Raw genomic sequence first — 14927 nt, 5'->3', positions numbered from 1 at the left:
GGACTTTGCCTGGGCTTTGAAAGGTGAATGGAGATACAGTGTCTTCCCTTTCCCAAAACCACTTTGGCCTGTTGATAAAAGTCAAAGCAGCCGGGTGGTGGTGGCACACGCCTTTAATCCCAGCACTCGGGAGGCAGAGGCAGGCAGATCTCTGTGAGTTCGAGGCCAGCCTGGTATATAGGGTGAGTTCTAGGAAAGGTGCAAAGCTACACAGAGAAACCCTGTCTCGAAAAACAAAACAACAACAAAAAAGTCAAAGCACGCACACCAGGTTCTTAATGACTAGGTCTCAGCTCTCTTTAGATCCTCTCCACTTTTAGCTCCTTGCACCCGGACAAGGTGCCTAAAAAAGGTGACAGGCCTGCCCTTACCTTGCTCTCATCTTGGCTAGGGGGCAGCAGAGTGCTCCACTAAGGCCCTAGGGGCTGACCAGAGTAGGTCACCTCTTAGCTTGGCCACCCAGCAGTCCGTGGGGTTTCTGCTGCCTTACTCAACCCTTGATGAGTCAATGTCCTCATCTGCAAAATGGGGTGCAGGATAATAATGACACCTACCCCAAAGCGTGGTCGTGGAGATTGGTTGACGTAATGGGTGCTCAGCCCTCCCAGGTGGACACACAGTAATCACTGAATGAATGTGATGGGCAGCCTGTGTCTGGCTTCCTCCGACTTGCATTTCTGGTCTTCAGTTTAGTCACTTCCTCTGGGAGCCTCCTCCTGGCTCCTGAGGACCTGAGGACGGTTGCACACTCCCAGCACACATACCTGTCTTCTACCATAGCAACGACAGCTGTCGCCTCTCAGGGTCCCCACTAGGGTGCAAATTCTGTGAAGACAGGGGTCGGTCATTTACTAGGAGGCACAAATAATAGGCACTCAGTAGTTACTGAATAAATGACACACAGCAAGGGTCCCAGTGGTCCTCCGGGTTTGGCAAAAAGCACTGGGGTCGTGAGGCCGAATGGACAGGCGTCAGAGAGCTGGACATACAGTGTGTGCAAGAAGACTGGACAGGGATTTTCGGAGAAATGACGCTCAACTTTGGGGAGAGAATGAAGCCTGACGGGTCTAGCCAGCACTCCTGGGCCCCGCCCCCTCCCAGGCTCCTCCCAGACCCCGCCCCCTGGGCTCCAGCCCTGCGGAAGCTACAACCTCAAGTGCCTGAGCCACCCCCGCGCAGGGCGCGCCCCGCACGCTTATCCTGCCCCGGAGCAGCGCAGGGACCCAGCCCTCGCTCCACAGCCGCTGCGAGATGCTGCGCTCCACGTCCACTGTCACCCTGCTCTCAGGTGGCAGCGCTAAGTCGCCTGGGACGCCCAGTAGGAGGGTGAGTAGCGAGCTGGAGAAGGAGCTGCCGGGGTCTCCTGCACACATCCCTGTCGACCCGTCTGTAGAGATGTGGTGGGGAGGATACTTAGGGGTCAGCTGCAGGCCGCCGACACCTCATCTTGCCTTAAGTTTCCCGGCCTGCCCCGAACTGCACAGAGACCCTCTCTCTGGACCACCCTGGTGCCTGGAAGAAGAGAGCTTAGGGGACTTTCTGCAATACCCAGAAGTTTCCTCTGCTTGTCTCCACTGTCAAGGCACGCTTAAGCGTGACGACACCAGTTAAAAAGGGGGAGGAAGAGGTTTCTGAGTGTCTCTACCCTGAGATGAACATATTAAAATGCCAGCTTTCCTCCATCTCTTGATTAGGAGCATGGTCTGTGTGCCATCCACCAGTGATAGAGTGCCTCTGGTTCAGAGCTTTGTCAAGGTGGCTGCCTGTTTGCTGACCACCCCTAGCTGTGCAGGACCCTAGTTTATGCAGGCAGGCACTTTCTTCTCTGTGGCACTGGGGCCAGTCCTAAAGCCCTGGGCATCATCTCCGGGGAGGTTTCCCTGTGGAAATCTGTTTAGCCACGGTCTCTGCCTCATCTGTTCTCACCTCAGATGCTTCGTGAAAGAATGGCCAGATTAGTCTGGTTCATGTGCCGTGCTGTGCCCCTTCTAAGATCGGGGCCTCAGAGAACACTGTTAGAGCTTGGCCTGTGGCTTTTTAGTTTTGGTGTCGTGATATCGAATACTCTCCTCTCCGCTAATCATGTTTCCCCAGGTTCATTCCAACAGGTTACGTCCAGACCCAAAGCCCCTTCTGTAGTCAGTTTGTAGGTCAGTTTGCTTGACTTGTGGACGAGCTTGTTGGTGGTCACCTTATACACGAAAGGCATGTGTTGCTTTTGGGTGTGGGCCAAGTGATGGTGTGTGTGTGTGTGTGTGTGTGTGTGTGTGTGTGTGTGTGTGTATGGTGGACACCAAAGGTTGACAGAACTCTGGTTGCTTGATCATTAACTTCATATAGTAAGTGTCACATTTGGCTAGTGGGTTTCCAAGCATAGTCCTACCCTTCTACAAAAAGGGTATTTGACTTTTTCCCATGGAAAGCTTTGTTAATTAGAACAAAATTTTGGTTGACAAAGAATGAAATCGTTGAAAAGACAGCCCTGAGCTGTGTCCAGCACCCCTCCCCCATAGGGAGATTCTGGCTGAGGTAGGTAGTGGGATCCTGTGGGTGAACACAGATGTGCTCAGTGCATTCAGTAGCATCTTTGAGGATTTTCCCCTTGAATGGTGCTTTGGTGTCTGGACACACTATTGGGTAAGACTCCATCAAAACTATGGGCTGAAGAGCTTATGCCTCTGACTGGAACATCCTATCACTTTTTGTGGACAGAATATTTCTAAAGGCTGCAGGTGCTCTGTGTGTGTGTGTGTGTGTGTGTGTGTGTGTGTGTGTGTGTGTATTGGCAGGGCCATGTGTTGGGAAGCTGTGGTGTGTTGATTGACTAACTGACTCATTATATATATTTATAGATCTATTTCTGTGTGTTACAGGGCTGGGCACTCAGCTCCACTCTGCTCCTTGAGGCAAACTTGTCACAAATGATATACAGTGATGACTTTTGTAGTGAGCAGAGTATTTCCAGGGTTCAGTGACGCTAAAAGGAAGGCTCTTCCTGAGGTGTGTGAGGCAGGCCTTTCCCTGCAGGTGAGCTGCTAGTTAGTCAGCCAGCAGAAACAGGAGTTTGGAGGCCAGTTGACATGACTGATTGGGAAAACAGAACTGTTGTTCCTCTCAATGGATGCTTGACCTAGACTCTATGACAATGTGTGTTGGACCTGCTTTGAAACAAAACACCTATTTAAAAAAAAAAAACTTACAGAAACACAAGAAAATCAAATTATACACTAAATAAGTAACCACGAGAAATGTTTCTGAAATTGAAAAGTTTTCAAGAAATCCTGTACCCTCTCATCTCTTCCCTGCTCTTGGACAAGAGGTACTCTCAAACCGGAATACTTTGTGGCGTGTTCAACCTGTCCCTCGTGGGCTGCCTGTGGCCACGGGTAGCTATGAATGTAGTTCAACACAGAGTCATGAATGTTCTTAAAACACCAGGAGATGCTATTGTTTGCTTTGTATCTCAGCTGCCTGGTTCTTGAGTGTGAACTTTGTAAAGGAGAACGCGGAGTCTCAAAGTCAAAAGGTCTGCTAGCTATTAAAATAGACCAGCTTTATCCACGGGGCTTATCAAGGTAGTGGGGAAAACCAGGCCGTGCTGTCGCAGACTTCCAGCCAACCAGAAGTGGTGGCAGCGGCGGCGGCGGGTGATGCTGTGCAGGAGTTGCCCCGAGTCAGGCTGTCCCAGGTCACCCTTTGTTCAGTGACTGCCACCTGCAAATGTACTTACTTCCCTCTTATCTGAAATCATCTCCAGGGGGAGGAGGGAGCCTGGTGTGTGTGGGGGTGATTTCTGTTAGCGAATAAACAAAACTTGGAGAGGCGTTCATACACACTAGCCAGTGGGAATAAAAAAAAAAAGAATCTGCCTTCAAACCAGTTGTGCACTAAAAATAGTTTTATCTATGGCAACGGTGGGAAGATAAAGTGTTCAGAGAGTAGGTGCAGCTAGAATGATGACCTTGGGGGGTGTGGGGGTGGGATTTCAGAAAATAGCTACATGAAGGACTGCATGATTTTGAAAGGAATTTTGTAATTGAAGGTTAGCCTCACAGCCTAGGCCTTTGAAATGAAGTCAGTTGTGTGGCCGGGTTGTGTGCCTGGAGTGGAAGGCACGCGCTGTCTCCTGCAGCCGGGTACTTGGAGCTCATCCGCTGGGCGGGAGCACAATGAGCTGTGAGGCCTGCCACAGGTCTCTCCCGCACTGTGTTCTGTTGAGAAAAGGAGACTTGGCTGCTTGTAGCTGGTACTGTGACCCCTTGGTGGAGTAAAAAAACCCAACTCAAACAAATCCAAACAAGGCCATGGGGTACGATTGTTTCCTAGCCAGCCCTTCCCTTGGCAAAGACCTTCTCTCTTAAAACCCAGCACAGGCCTGCCCATCATCACTCCCCTGGCTGGCGCTGTGCTCACCAGTCTCATTCCTGCCTTGTTGGTTCAAAAATAAGGAATTCCCCTCGACTGGCATGTGAAAGGGGCTGGCAGGTGTTCCCCCAGCCTCCTCTCTTTAATGGAGGAAATAGTCAGTATAGCTCTTGTATCCTGTGCCCCATGGAATCCAAGGAGGGTGTGCACATAACTCTACCATCCTGTGGGATCTGAGGAAGGGACATGGGATTTTGGGGGAATTCAGCCCCTGATGGAAGGAAGCTGATTGCAGTATCCACTTGTGGCAGGGATAAGGGGGGATTTTCATTGCATTCAGAAATCTGCCTGGCTCCTGGATCCCACTGCTTGGGATCCTCCTGAGCCAATTCCTGACAGGCCAGGCTGTAGAGTCTTAGACCTGTGGCATCACCAAGACTTAAACCAAAGACCTCTGCCATAACACCTGACAGAGGCTCAGAAAAACACCAACTCCCACTGCTTTCTTTTGTTTTTCTATCTTGCTTTGTTTCATGTAGGGTGGCCCAGACTGGGGGCTCTGAAGGACACTTGGTTTATGGAGAGTTCCACGTTTATTCTGTAATATATGGGAAGAAGGTCTAGCCTTGTTCCTGGGCTGCTGTAGAGGCCTACATGTGGTCCCTGTTGATGTTTTCCTGTGCTGTGCATCCACATCCCGGCAGGGAACCTGGAGCTTTGTGTCCCCACCAAGCTTCTTGGTGGCTGGCACACCCTTCCAAGTCAGTGAGCCTCGGGTGCCTGATGGAGTTCAAGAGCTGACTTGATAGGGTTGAACCTGAGGTTTAACCTGAAGCCCTCAGCCGTTACCTGCTTTAGGGTTTAAAACGGCCCCAGTACTTTTCCAGCGTGTAGGAGAATAATGCAGTGGTGTTTGCCTCTTTCCTCCGACGAGCCGTGTCTCCTAAATGTCAATCATATGGCTGACTCATAGCCATTCTTTATGGAAGCGAATGATCTTTTCTAACATGCAAAATCCAGCCACCTGGTTCTTCTGCATCAGGAGCCTCTGCAAGGCCAAACTCCTAGTGTGACGTCCAGGCCCCTGAGCTGACTCTGGTCTTCCTTGTCCTTTATACTCTCCCCAGGTACTCAAGCTGCCACCTACCATTCCAGAGCTTCCAATGCTGTTTTTCTCTCTTCGCTTCATGCTTCTCCCCTAGGGAGAATCCGAGTCTCCCTGAACCCTCATTCCTTCAGCCTGTGCAGCCCACGGTTGTGTGGAGCTGAGTGACCACTTGCGAAGCTCTAGAGAAGCCCTGTGTTAATATAGTGCTCCCCACACAAACACAGGTCCTGAGTTCAAGCCCCAGAACCCTTGTAAATAAAATGAAATAAAATAAAAAGCCAGGCATGGTGGCTGTGTGGGCTCATCATCTCAGCAGTGGGGAGGCCGACACAAGCAGATCCCTGGGGATTGCCGGCCTACTTGATGAGTTCCAGGCTACTGAGAGACGTGTTTCAGTAGAAACCAAGGTGGGTATAATGACAGCCAGGGTCCCGAAGAAACCACACTTGACACACATTGGGGAAAGGAGAACTTAGGAAGCGAAGTCCTGGCATCCAGCCAGCCGAATGCTTCCGTCCTACCTGGGAAGGAAGCAAGTGAGGAGTGGATAGAAATACTGACCTAGGTGAGAAGTTAGATAGTCTGGCAAGATCTCCAAGTACCCTCCTTGCCTCTTCCTCTGCCACAGTTGGGATTTCACTTATTGGGTTAATTCGGTGACTCTCAACCTTGGTTCTACGTAGAGTCATTAGGCGGCTTCAAACACTTACGTCTGGGTCCCCCTGAAAGCCAAGTCAGGCTTTGAACTGTAAAGAGCACAGGCTGAAAGGACAAGCCCCAGCGTTGACTGGGGAGCAGCTCCTGTGATTGTGAGTACAGCTGAGAATAAGATTGTTTCTTAAGTATTGCTTCCCCTTCCAGAATTCTTGGAAAGGCAGATATTCTGGGGCAGCCAGTAAGATCCCTTGGGCCTTGTGGATGGCCATCAGGGTAGGACCAAGGGGTCAAAACACTGCTAGAGGTACTGGAATTTTTGTGTGCATTTGTGGGCTTATGCTTTCTTCTCAGATCTTAGCACTTAGGACACATTCTGTGGCTAGTGCAGAAGTGATCCAGAGGGAGTTGAGAGAGCAAGTGCAGCTGCCTGCCTGCCTCTTGGTGACTTTTGGGTGGCAGCAGGCCTGACATGGGAAAGGGCCCTTTCTCATGGTGAGAGGGGAGGCTGGATGCTACTCCTTGGGCAGGTCTGGCTTGCTCTGTTTTGTATGTCTGTGAGCTATAAGAGTGGATTTCACTGTGGCCTACAAAGTCTGAATGGTTCTTATCTAGCCCTTTATATAGAAAGTTGACCCCACCTTGTTTTGATAATGAAGCTACAAGTTCAGGGTCACAGCAGACCTTATCTAGATGGTGCGTGTTCCGTTCCCACATAGCCTGGCATGCAGGTTCCAGAGGTTGGATACTTGTGTTGAGCAGGGAGTGGAGGTCGGTCCTCTAGCCACACCCACAAAGGAATGGACCAGACCTGAGGGAAACATAAATGCATTTGGTTCATTTCCTTACTGAAATCTGATTTGCAGACTCATTAGCAAATTCTTATCACCTCCCTGGGTGATCTTCTCCCCTTGAGATAGGACCCCTGTGCCTCTGTGAGCCCCAGTATCAGAAGCTAAGAGCAAAAAGGTGGGTGAAACCCCAGTGTGTCTCTAGATGAGAACCTCTACCTCCACAAAAGGGGTCACCCAGGGCCCCAGAGGATGCCCTGAGCTCCCCAGGTACCCTGAGCTACAAACAAAGACTGGATTGTACCTTTTTTTGGAAGGAGACCTGAATGCTAGCTGCTCCTCTCTGCCTTCCCTCTCAGGAGGATGGCTCTGAAGACTGGGAGAGTCTCTAGGGAGTTTCAGGTGTGGCCTCCCTTGTCTCGGTTCACCCCTCAAACTATCCAACCAAACCACTCTGATACCCTGCTAAGCCCTGGAAAGGCTCTAAAAGCCATTCTGGTAAAACACTTGCCTGATCTCAACCTGTGTCTTTCCTTCCATTTATTCTGCAGTACTGGGAGACACTTCATTATTCAGTTGAATTGTTGAAATGAACTCATATGTCAATGTGAGTCTCTTTGCTCTATTCAAGTTCATCTCACCTGCTAACCAAATAGCTCAGGTTAACTTGTCACTGTCTGGACATGCCAACATTGAGCAGTGCCTGGGCTGGGAGATGTCTGTTGTTTGGTGATGATAGATTTCCCAGACCTCACTGACCTGAAAAATCCTCTCTGTCCTTCTATACCCAGTTCATGTGGCATTTCTAGGTGCCACCTTTCCCATAAAGTCCCACTTACAGCTAAGATTAAGGTTCTTCTTTATTTATCCCTAGAATAAGAACACTTCCAGAATTCTAACATGTGCCAGAGACTGCTCAACACTCTTACCATGTGTCAGCTAATTTAACCTTCACCCTTGACAGAGAATGCTGTGTGCTTAGCTTTATTTTATGAGTGAGGTAACTGGAGCTCTGAGGATGAAGCTACTTTCTAAAAGTTTCTTAGCTAGTGTCAAAACCAGTATTATAACCCAAGAAATGTAGATTCCCATGCTTTAACTACCCTGCATCTCACTACCATGCATTGGCTATGCTAATGGGAATATTAATAGCTTACAAGCTCCTGGGGGTAGGTACAGCAGCGTCTTTGACATCATGGTCCCTTTCAAGCCCTTAAAAAGTTGTTTACAAGTCATGGGAGCTCAGTGAATGGAGCATGCTGTGTGCAGCTCCCGACTTTGATCCGCTGCATTAGGACGTTGCTTCCAGGGGTGGGTGGAGAGACAGCAATGGTGTGTATAAACTGTAGTTTTCCACAGTGTTCAGAACTCAAGGGCAGAGCCAGCTGCTGAGGAAACCCTGAGTATCAATTGTCCTAACTACCTCTTGAGCACTGTTGAGCCTGGGAAAGTCCTGGGAGTTGTAAGAGTTTCAGGAAGCCATAGTGATTAGCATCATAAAATGCTGAGATAAGCCACATGGGTTGATGTTCCTCAGGGGAGATTCCCCACAGGGAAGATGGGTAGAGGGAGGTGGACTGTGCCCAGTCTCTCTAGTGGGCAGGGGTCAGGGGTCAGGTTCCTTATCAGAGCTTTTATCAGGAGTTCAGAATACCTCCTAGGTCTCTAGCATATTTCATTTGCTGCCCCTGAAGCTATCCAGTTTAGGAAGAATTAGCACCCCCTCCATATATATTCTCTTTTAATTTGTATCATTGTTATTACTATAATTGTGTGTGTGTGTGTGTGTGTGTGTGTGTGTGTGTGATGTGCACTCTTGTACATAAATGAGGAGGTCAGAAGAGAGTGCACATCTGGTGTCCTCTGTAACCCTCCACCTATTCCTTTGAGGCAGAATCTCTCCCCAAACCTGGGGCTCATACTTTTTCAGATATGCTGCAAGCAATCCTCCTGTCTCCATCCCCCCCAGAATGGGATTACTAGTGTGGATGGGATGCTTAGCTTGTTACATGGCCGCTCGGAGCTGAACTTTTGTCTTCATGATTGGGAAAAAAATGTTCTTAATCATTGGACCACCACTCCAGCCCCCGTTATTATTTTAGTTTAAAAACTACTTGAAACCGTTGCAAGCAACACAGAACCCATCCCCCTTGGGGTGGGAGGAGATGAGCAGCATTAACAGTTGTGGTTCCTTAAGGGTGTATTACCCACCTTTGAATCTACATTCATTGTAAGGGTGTATTTAAAAGCAAAAATGGGATTAGTCTTAACATTTTGTTCTGCAACTTCCTTTTTTCACTGAGATCATCTGTCTGTTCGGGAGCTGTGTGATCCTGCTCTAAGCTGGGGTTAAGTTGCTTATGCCCTGTTGACAGTGGGTCATGAGTGGGTCAGCATCTCTTAAGAGTCTCTGCGGTCTTTAATGTTCCCATCAAGCCTCTGTTGATGGGAGCAATGTTTCAGATAGGACCTGAGGGTGTAGCCCAGGCACCTGCTGCAACTGCCTAAGCGCTTTGAAGCCAAATCTTTTATCTTGCAGCCTCAGTTCATTTTTTACGTATTGTGTTTACGGTTGGCTTTGTGTACTTCAGGGTGAGCATGGCTCACAGCCCAGTCTGAAGGACACGGTGTAGCTGCCCACTGTGGAAAGTGTGTGGAGGAATGTCAGAGTTCTAGGAGGGCCAGCGGACTGCGGGTACAGCAGTGGTGAAGGCCCATCTCACTTTTGGAAGAATGAATGCGTAAGGTCTTTTTCCTGAAAAGTATGGCCATTAGGGAATGCCCCTCTAGGACCTATCAGCCCGTGAAAAGACATTGTTTACCATCTCATGTCCCCAATCCCATTGCTCAAATAGTTTCCATGGAAACGAGGGTCAGGAAGCCCAGCGGACCTGTTTTGTTTTGGAGCGTGTAGGTTGAGGGCACAGTGATAGTATCTAGATAATAATAAAAATACTTTAACAGGGCCGGGGAGGTGACTCAGCCAGTACAGCCCTTGCTGAGCAAGTGTGAGGACCTGAGTCTGAATCCTTAGAACCCACTTAAAAATTGTAACCTCAGCACTCCTACACAGAGATGGGAGGTGGAGGCAGGAGAATCCCTGGAAGCTCACGGGCCTGCTAGTCTAGTATGTGCAGCAGTAAACAGCCGGATGCTCTGCCTCAAACATGGCAGCAAGGGCTGACACCGAGGCTGTTCTCTGACAGCCTCATGCTGGGGCATGTGTGTGACCACACTTTTAAACACACATGTGTGTGTATATGTGGATACACACACACACACAATCTTATTATTTATAGAAATATGCCTTCCATTTAATTTCATCTTATTCTTGAAATTCAGAGAACAGATTTCCCATAGCCGCTTAGCTAGTGGATGTTGGAGCATGTGTGCATGTATACATTTGTGCATGTGTGTGCATAGACATGTGCGTGCATCCTCATGTGTGTATGGGATGTGGCGCAATGGACACATACCTCCTTTCTTCTGCCAACAGATATGCCCTGGGTCAGATGCAGCCTGACAGAAATGACCGCTGGGCATCACAGATTTGCATGGTCTGCCTGGTGTGGCTTACACTTTAATGTTTGTGAATGCCATTCTGGTCTTAGCCAGGTGGAGTGGCCTGCAGGCAGAAGGCTGTTTTTCTCCACAGGCAACGCCCAGTTTTCCATTGGTGCTGTTGCCCATCTGGAAAGAGCTACCCGGTAGAATGGCTTGCTCTCCTCTTGGCCAACATTTCTGGCTGTGAGCATTGAAAGCTGGTTGTAAAGTTGGCCGGGACAAAGATAGCCCTGGGTGTCAGGCCAGCTCCATCCTGAGGTCACTGGGAGATGAAGCTTTCACAGAAGAAAGTAAGGATGGAAAGGTACCTTGAAACCTTATCATATGTTTTATGTGAGAAGATAGTAGTAAACAAAACCCAGGGCTTTGTGCATGCTAGGCAATGACTTTCTGGTTTTGTTTTTTTATGACAGAGGTGTAATCCTGGCTGGCCTGCAATTTGCTATGTAGACCAGGCTGGTCTTGAACTCACAAATATCCCCCTGTCGCTACCCTCTGGGTGCTGGGATTGAAGGCACATGCCACCATGCCCAGTCTTGCAGTTTTTTGAGACAGGGGCTCACAAAGTTGTTCCAGCTGGCTTTGAACTCATTTTGTCTCTGAGCAATCCTTCAGCTCACTGTACGCTTGCCTCTACCTCCCAGGTAGCTGAGGTTGTGGACCAGCACTGCCAGACCTGAATTAGATGAGCGTTTTAATGGTTCTGAGGTGTTCTCCTTGTACCTCTGTCTCTGAAATTCCCACTTTTATAAGTTTACCAATAATGTTGGATAAGGATTACCCCTGTGATCTCATTTTTACTTGATTGACTCTGTAAAGACACTGTGTAGCTCAGTTGACAGAGCTTGCCTATAGCACACACAAGGTTCCATTCCCAGCACATAAACCAGGCCTGGTGGTGCATGCCCCATAAGACCTGCACTTGGTAGGTGGAGGTAGGAAGATCTGAAAGTTCAAGGTTATCCTTAGCTACATAGCAAGTTCCAGACTAATCTAGGATACATGAGACCCTGTCTCAGACAAAACAAAGCAAAATACCCTATCCCAGTGGTTCTCAACTTGTGGTTAATGACCCTTCTGGCAAACCTCTATCTTCAAAAATATTTACATGAGATTCATAACAGCAGCCTAATTACAGTTAGGAAGTAGTAATGAAAGTAATTTTGCATGAGGAACTGTATCAGAGGGTCACAGCATTAGGAAGGCTGAGGACCACTGCTGTATACTTTCATAAGGCCATATTCTGAGGTACTGTGGGTTAGGACATACATTGAATTATGATGGGGCACAACTTCATGTACAGCAGGGGAGGAGCAGTCCTCCCATGAGTCAGGCCCATATGGTGTTTCAGGGGTGTGGTGGCAGAGAATGTGAAGGCGAAGATCACAGGCTCTGCAGACTGACCAGGCTCACATCTTAGCTCTGCTGTGTCCTGGTGTGGGAGCTCCACACCCCCTTACTGGAGACGACTTCCTAACCACTCAGTAGGCCTGGTAAGAGGACCTTTTCCGCAGGATTATGTTCGGTATTAAGTGACGTTAGGGTCACTTAGCTGGTACCCGGCACCCAGCAAGTCCTGTGAGTGTGTAGCTTCTGATGTCACGGCCTTGTCACTGGTTCACTGGTCTATTTTTAGTTCCAGGGGTCAGGAAAATGACTGCTCAGGATCCCTGGCCGTCACCAGACTCTTGGCAAATCACACAAGCTGTAGCTCTCCTCAGTGGCTGCTTTAATGCTTCTTTTGTGTTTAATTTGAAGAGGAATAGTATAATTTAGACTTTCTCTCGCATTGGCTTGGCTTGACTCTGTAGTACTGAGCTTGAACCCAGAGCCTCCTGTGTGTTATACCAGAGTTCTACCATGGAGCCATTCCCCCAGGGCTGGCCTCTTGAAAACCACTTAGGAACCTTTATTCATATATGTATGTATGTGTGTGTGTGTATATATATGTGTGTATATATGTATAGATTATATTTTGTTTGTTTTTGAGGCATGAACTGACTATGCAGCTCCCGCTGTCCTGGAACTCACTCTGTAGCCCAGGCTGGTCTCGAACTCACAGAGATCCACCTGCCTCTGCCTCTCAAGTGCTGGGATTAAAGGTGTGCGCCACCACTGGCCTTTATTACAGTATTTCAGTGAACTTTATTGACAGCCTTTATAAGCTGACAGGAGTGCCTCAGAGATCAGTGACAGGTGCTCACGGTGCAGCTGATGAAATGTCAGATGTTGTCACCTTAGCAATTATGCTCTGGGTCCCTGGCCTTTTCTGTTAAATCTCTTTGAACTTTTAGCAGCCATGAGCAGCTTTGCCTTTTTTTCTTCTTCTTCTTTCAGTTCTAAAATACTTAAACCATTGCATTTGTCGCTGTAACTGTTTTGATGTGTGCAGGTTGATGGCTTTGAGTGCATTTACAGTACTGTGACCCCACCACCGCTGTCAGTTCCCCCATCTTCTCCAACTGAAGTTCCATACCCAGGAGATGCTAACTCCCCATTCTCTGTCTCCTCGGCTCCTGGCAGCACCTTCCACTCCCTGTCTGGATGAGCGTGACTCGTCTAGGTACACTCTATAGAAGGTTGCTTTGCTCTTGTGTGCTTGGCTTATTTCAGGTAGTGTGTCTCACGGTTCATCCATGTTGCACCACAGCAGAACTCCCTTCCTTTTTAAAGCCGAGTAGTAGCCTATGGTGTGTGTCTCTTTGGCTCCTCCATCTGACAGTGGACACTGAAGTCACTTCTACCTACTGTGAATAATCAATATGAATGTGAGTAAAGAAGCTTTCTGGAGGTTGTGATTGGGCCGGTGAGATGGCTCGGCAGGTGGAGGCACTTGGCCGTGCAAGCCTGACCTGAGTGTGATCTCCAGGACCCACATAAAGGTGAACGGAGAGCGCTGATTCCACAAAGTTGGCCTTTGCCCTGCCGCCTGCATGCACACCCATGCACACCCATGCACACCCGTGCACACACAACTTATAAAATAAAAACCTTGTGGTTAACATTTCCATGTCTGTTGTAGAAAAGTTAAACGCATAGGCTAGAAAAACAGAAAATAATCTCCTACCCCATCACCGGCAATCTTAGACTTTAGACAAGAAGTAACTGCACTGTGTAATTTGAAGTCTATCTCTCTAGTGGAATTTTGGCCTTTGTCTGTGAAATGGGATCATTTTAGGCATATTGTTATGAAACCCGAGCCATTTAAAAATGTTTGAAATTAGCTGGGCGGTGGTGGCTCATGCCTTTAATCCCAGCATTTGGGAGGCAGAGGCAGGTGGAGCTCTGTGAGTTGGAGGCCAGCCTGGTCTACAGAGTGAGTCCTAGGACAGGCTCTAAAGCTACACAGAGACACCCTGTCTCCAAAAAAAAAAAAAAGTTTGAAATCTCTGCAGGTATTTAATAGCTCCTTGTTTGAGCAGCAGGCTGCTGGTGGATGCTGTTGGTGGGCACCTGTGCCAGGCCATGCTGGTCTCACTCTCAGCCTCCTTCCGGTGCCATCAGTATGGTGTGGGTGAGCCCATTGCCGTGGAATAGTCAGAGAGAAGGCCCAGGGTCCTTGATCTATCCTGATTGGACTGTCCTCCACTTCTTTTAGGCAAATGTCTGCAGACTACGGCTGACCGTCCCTCCCGAGAGTCCAGCGCCCCAGCAAACAGAAAAGAAGATTGAGAGGAAAGACCAGGTGAGAGCCTTCTCGGAGGGCCCGTGGCTGCTCTTCTATGTTAAACGTGTTCCCCATCCCTCACCAAGGCTGTTCTCCAACTTATGCATTGATCACTGCTGAAGAAAAGGCCCCCAGCCTTCCACAGGGCTCTCCCAGCTGCCTCTGCAGCCTTGGGCCCAGCCCTTGTTTCCCGGGGGAACACTGTGGCTCTGTGTAGCCTCGCAGCTGTGGGGACACTGGACTTAGTGACAGGTGCTGTGGCAGGGAAGTTCCTGGAATGGCCCCTGCGGTGGAGTCAAAGGGCCTTTTGTGAGTTGCTGGGACTGGAGCGACAGGTTGTATGTAGGCCTGGCTCTAGCTAACAGGAAGAGGCCAGTGGGTAGCTGAGCATGCTCTTGGCTGGACACAAGAGGAAATTTGTGAACTTTTCTGTGTCATTTCTGAAGTGAGTGCTGGCACCACACAGATGACCGTGTGCTTCCCTTTGCGTTAGAGGGGCTTGCAGCTTTTCAGGTGGGACAGGTATATAAAGAAACCGTGGTGATGCCATGTCCCATGTGTTCCTATCTGGGAACATAGAGATGGCACTAAGTGACTCCGGCAGGGGCTGGCAGAGGTGCAGGCTTAACAAATAAATGGGAGGGCCTGCTTACGTCTCCACCTGTGTTCCAGGTGACGCCATTTCTCATTCCTAAGCCATGACTGGCACGTGGTAAATTCCATCCACTAGGACTCGAGTGGTGAACATAGCTGTAAACAAGGCAATGGCTGTCACTCA

The 14927-nt window shown here is 49.0% G+C and overlaps 1 protein-coding gene across 1 annotated transcript in view; it reads left to right on the top strand.

Annotated features, from left to right (window-relative positions):
• Positions 1 to 1188: 1188 nt before the first annotated feature.
• Myzap (myocardial zonula adherens protein) overlaps positions 1189 to 14927 on the top strand; it is a 94049-nt gene continuing 80310 nt past the window's right edge. Inside the window, exons 1-2 of the mRNA XM_059268208.1 lie at positions 1189 to 1326; positions 14081 to 14167. Coding sequence (XP_059124191.1) covers positions 1252 to 1326; positions 14081 to 14167 — 162 coding nt within the window. The 5' untranslated portion in view covers positions 1189 to 1251. The remainder of the gene's footprint in view (positions 1327 to 14080; positions 14168 to 14927) is intronic.

Source organism: Peromyscus eremicus, chromosome 7 (assembly GCF_949786415.1).
Source record: "Peromyscus eremicus chromosome 7, PerEre_H2_v1, whole genome shotgun sequence".
In the NCBI taxonomy this organism is placed as follows: domain Eukaryota; kingdom Metazoa; phylum Chordata; class Mammalia; order Rodentia; family Cricetidae; genus Peromyscus; species Peromyscus eremicus.
This window is presented reverse-complemented; position numbering and strand designations above follow the sequence as displayed.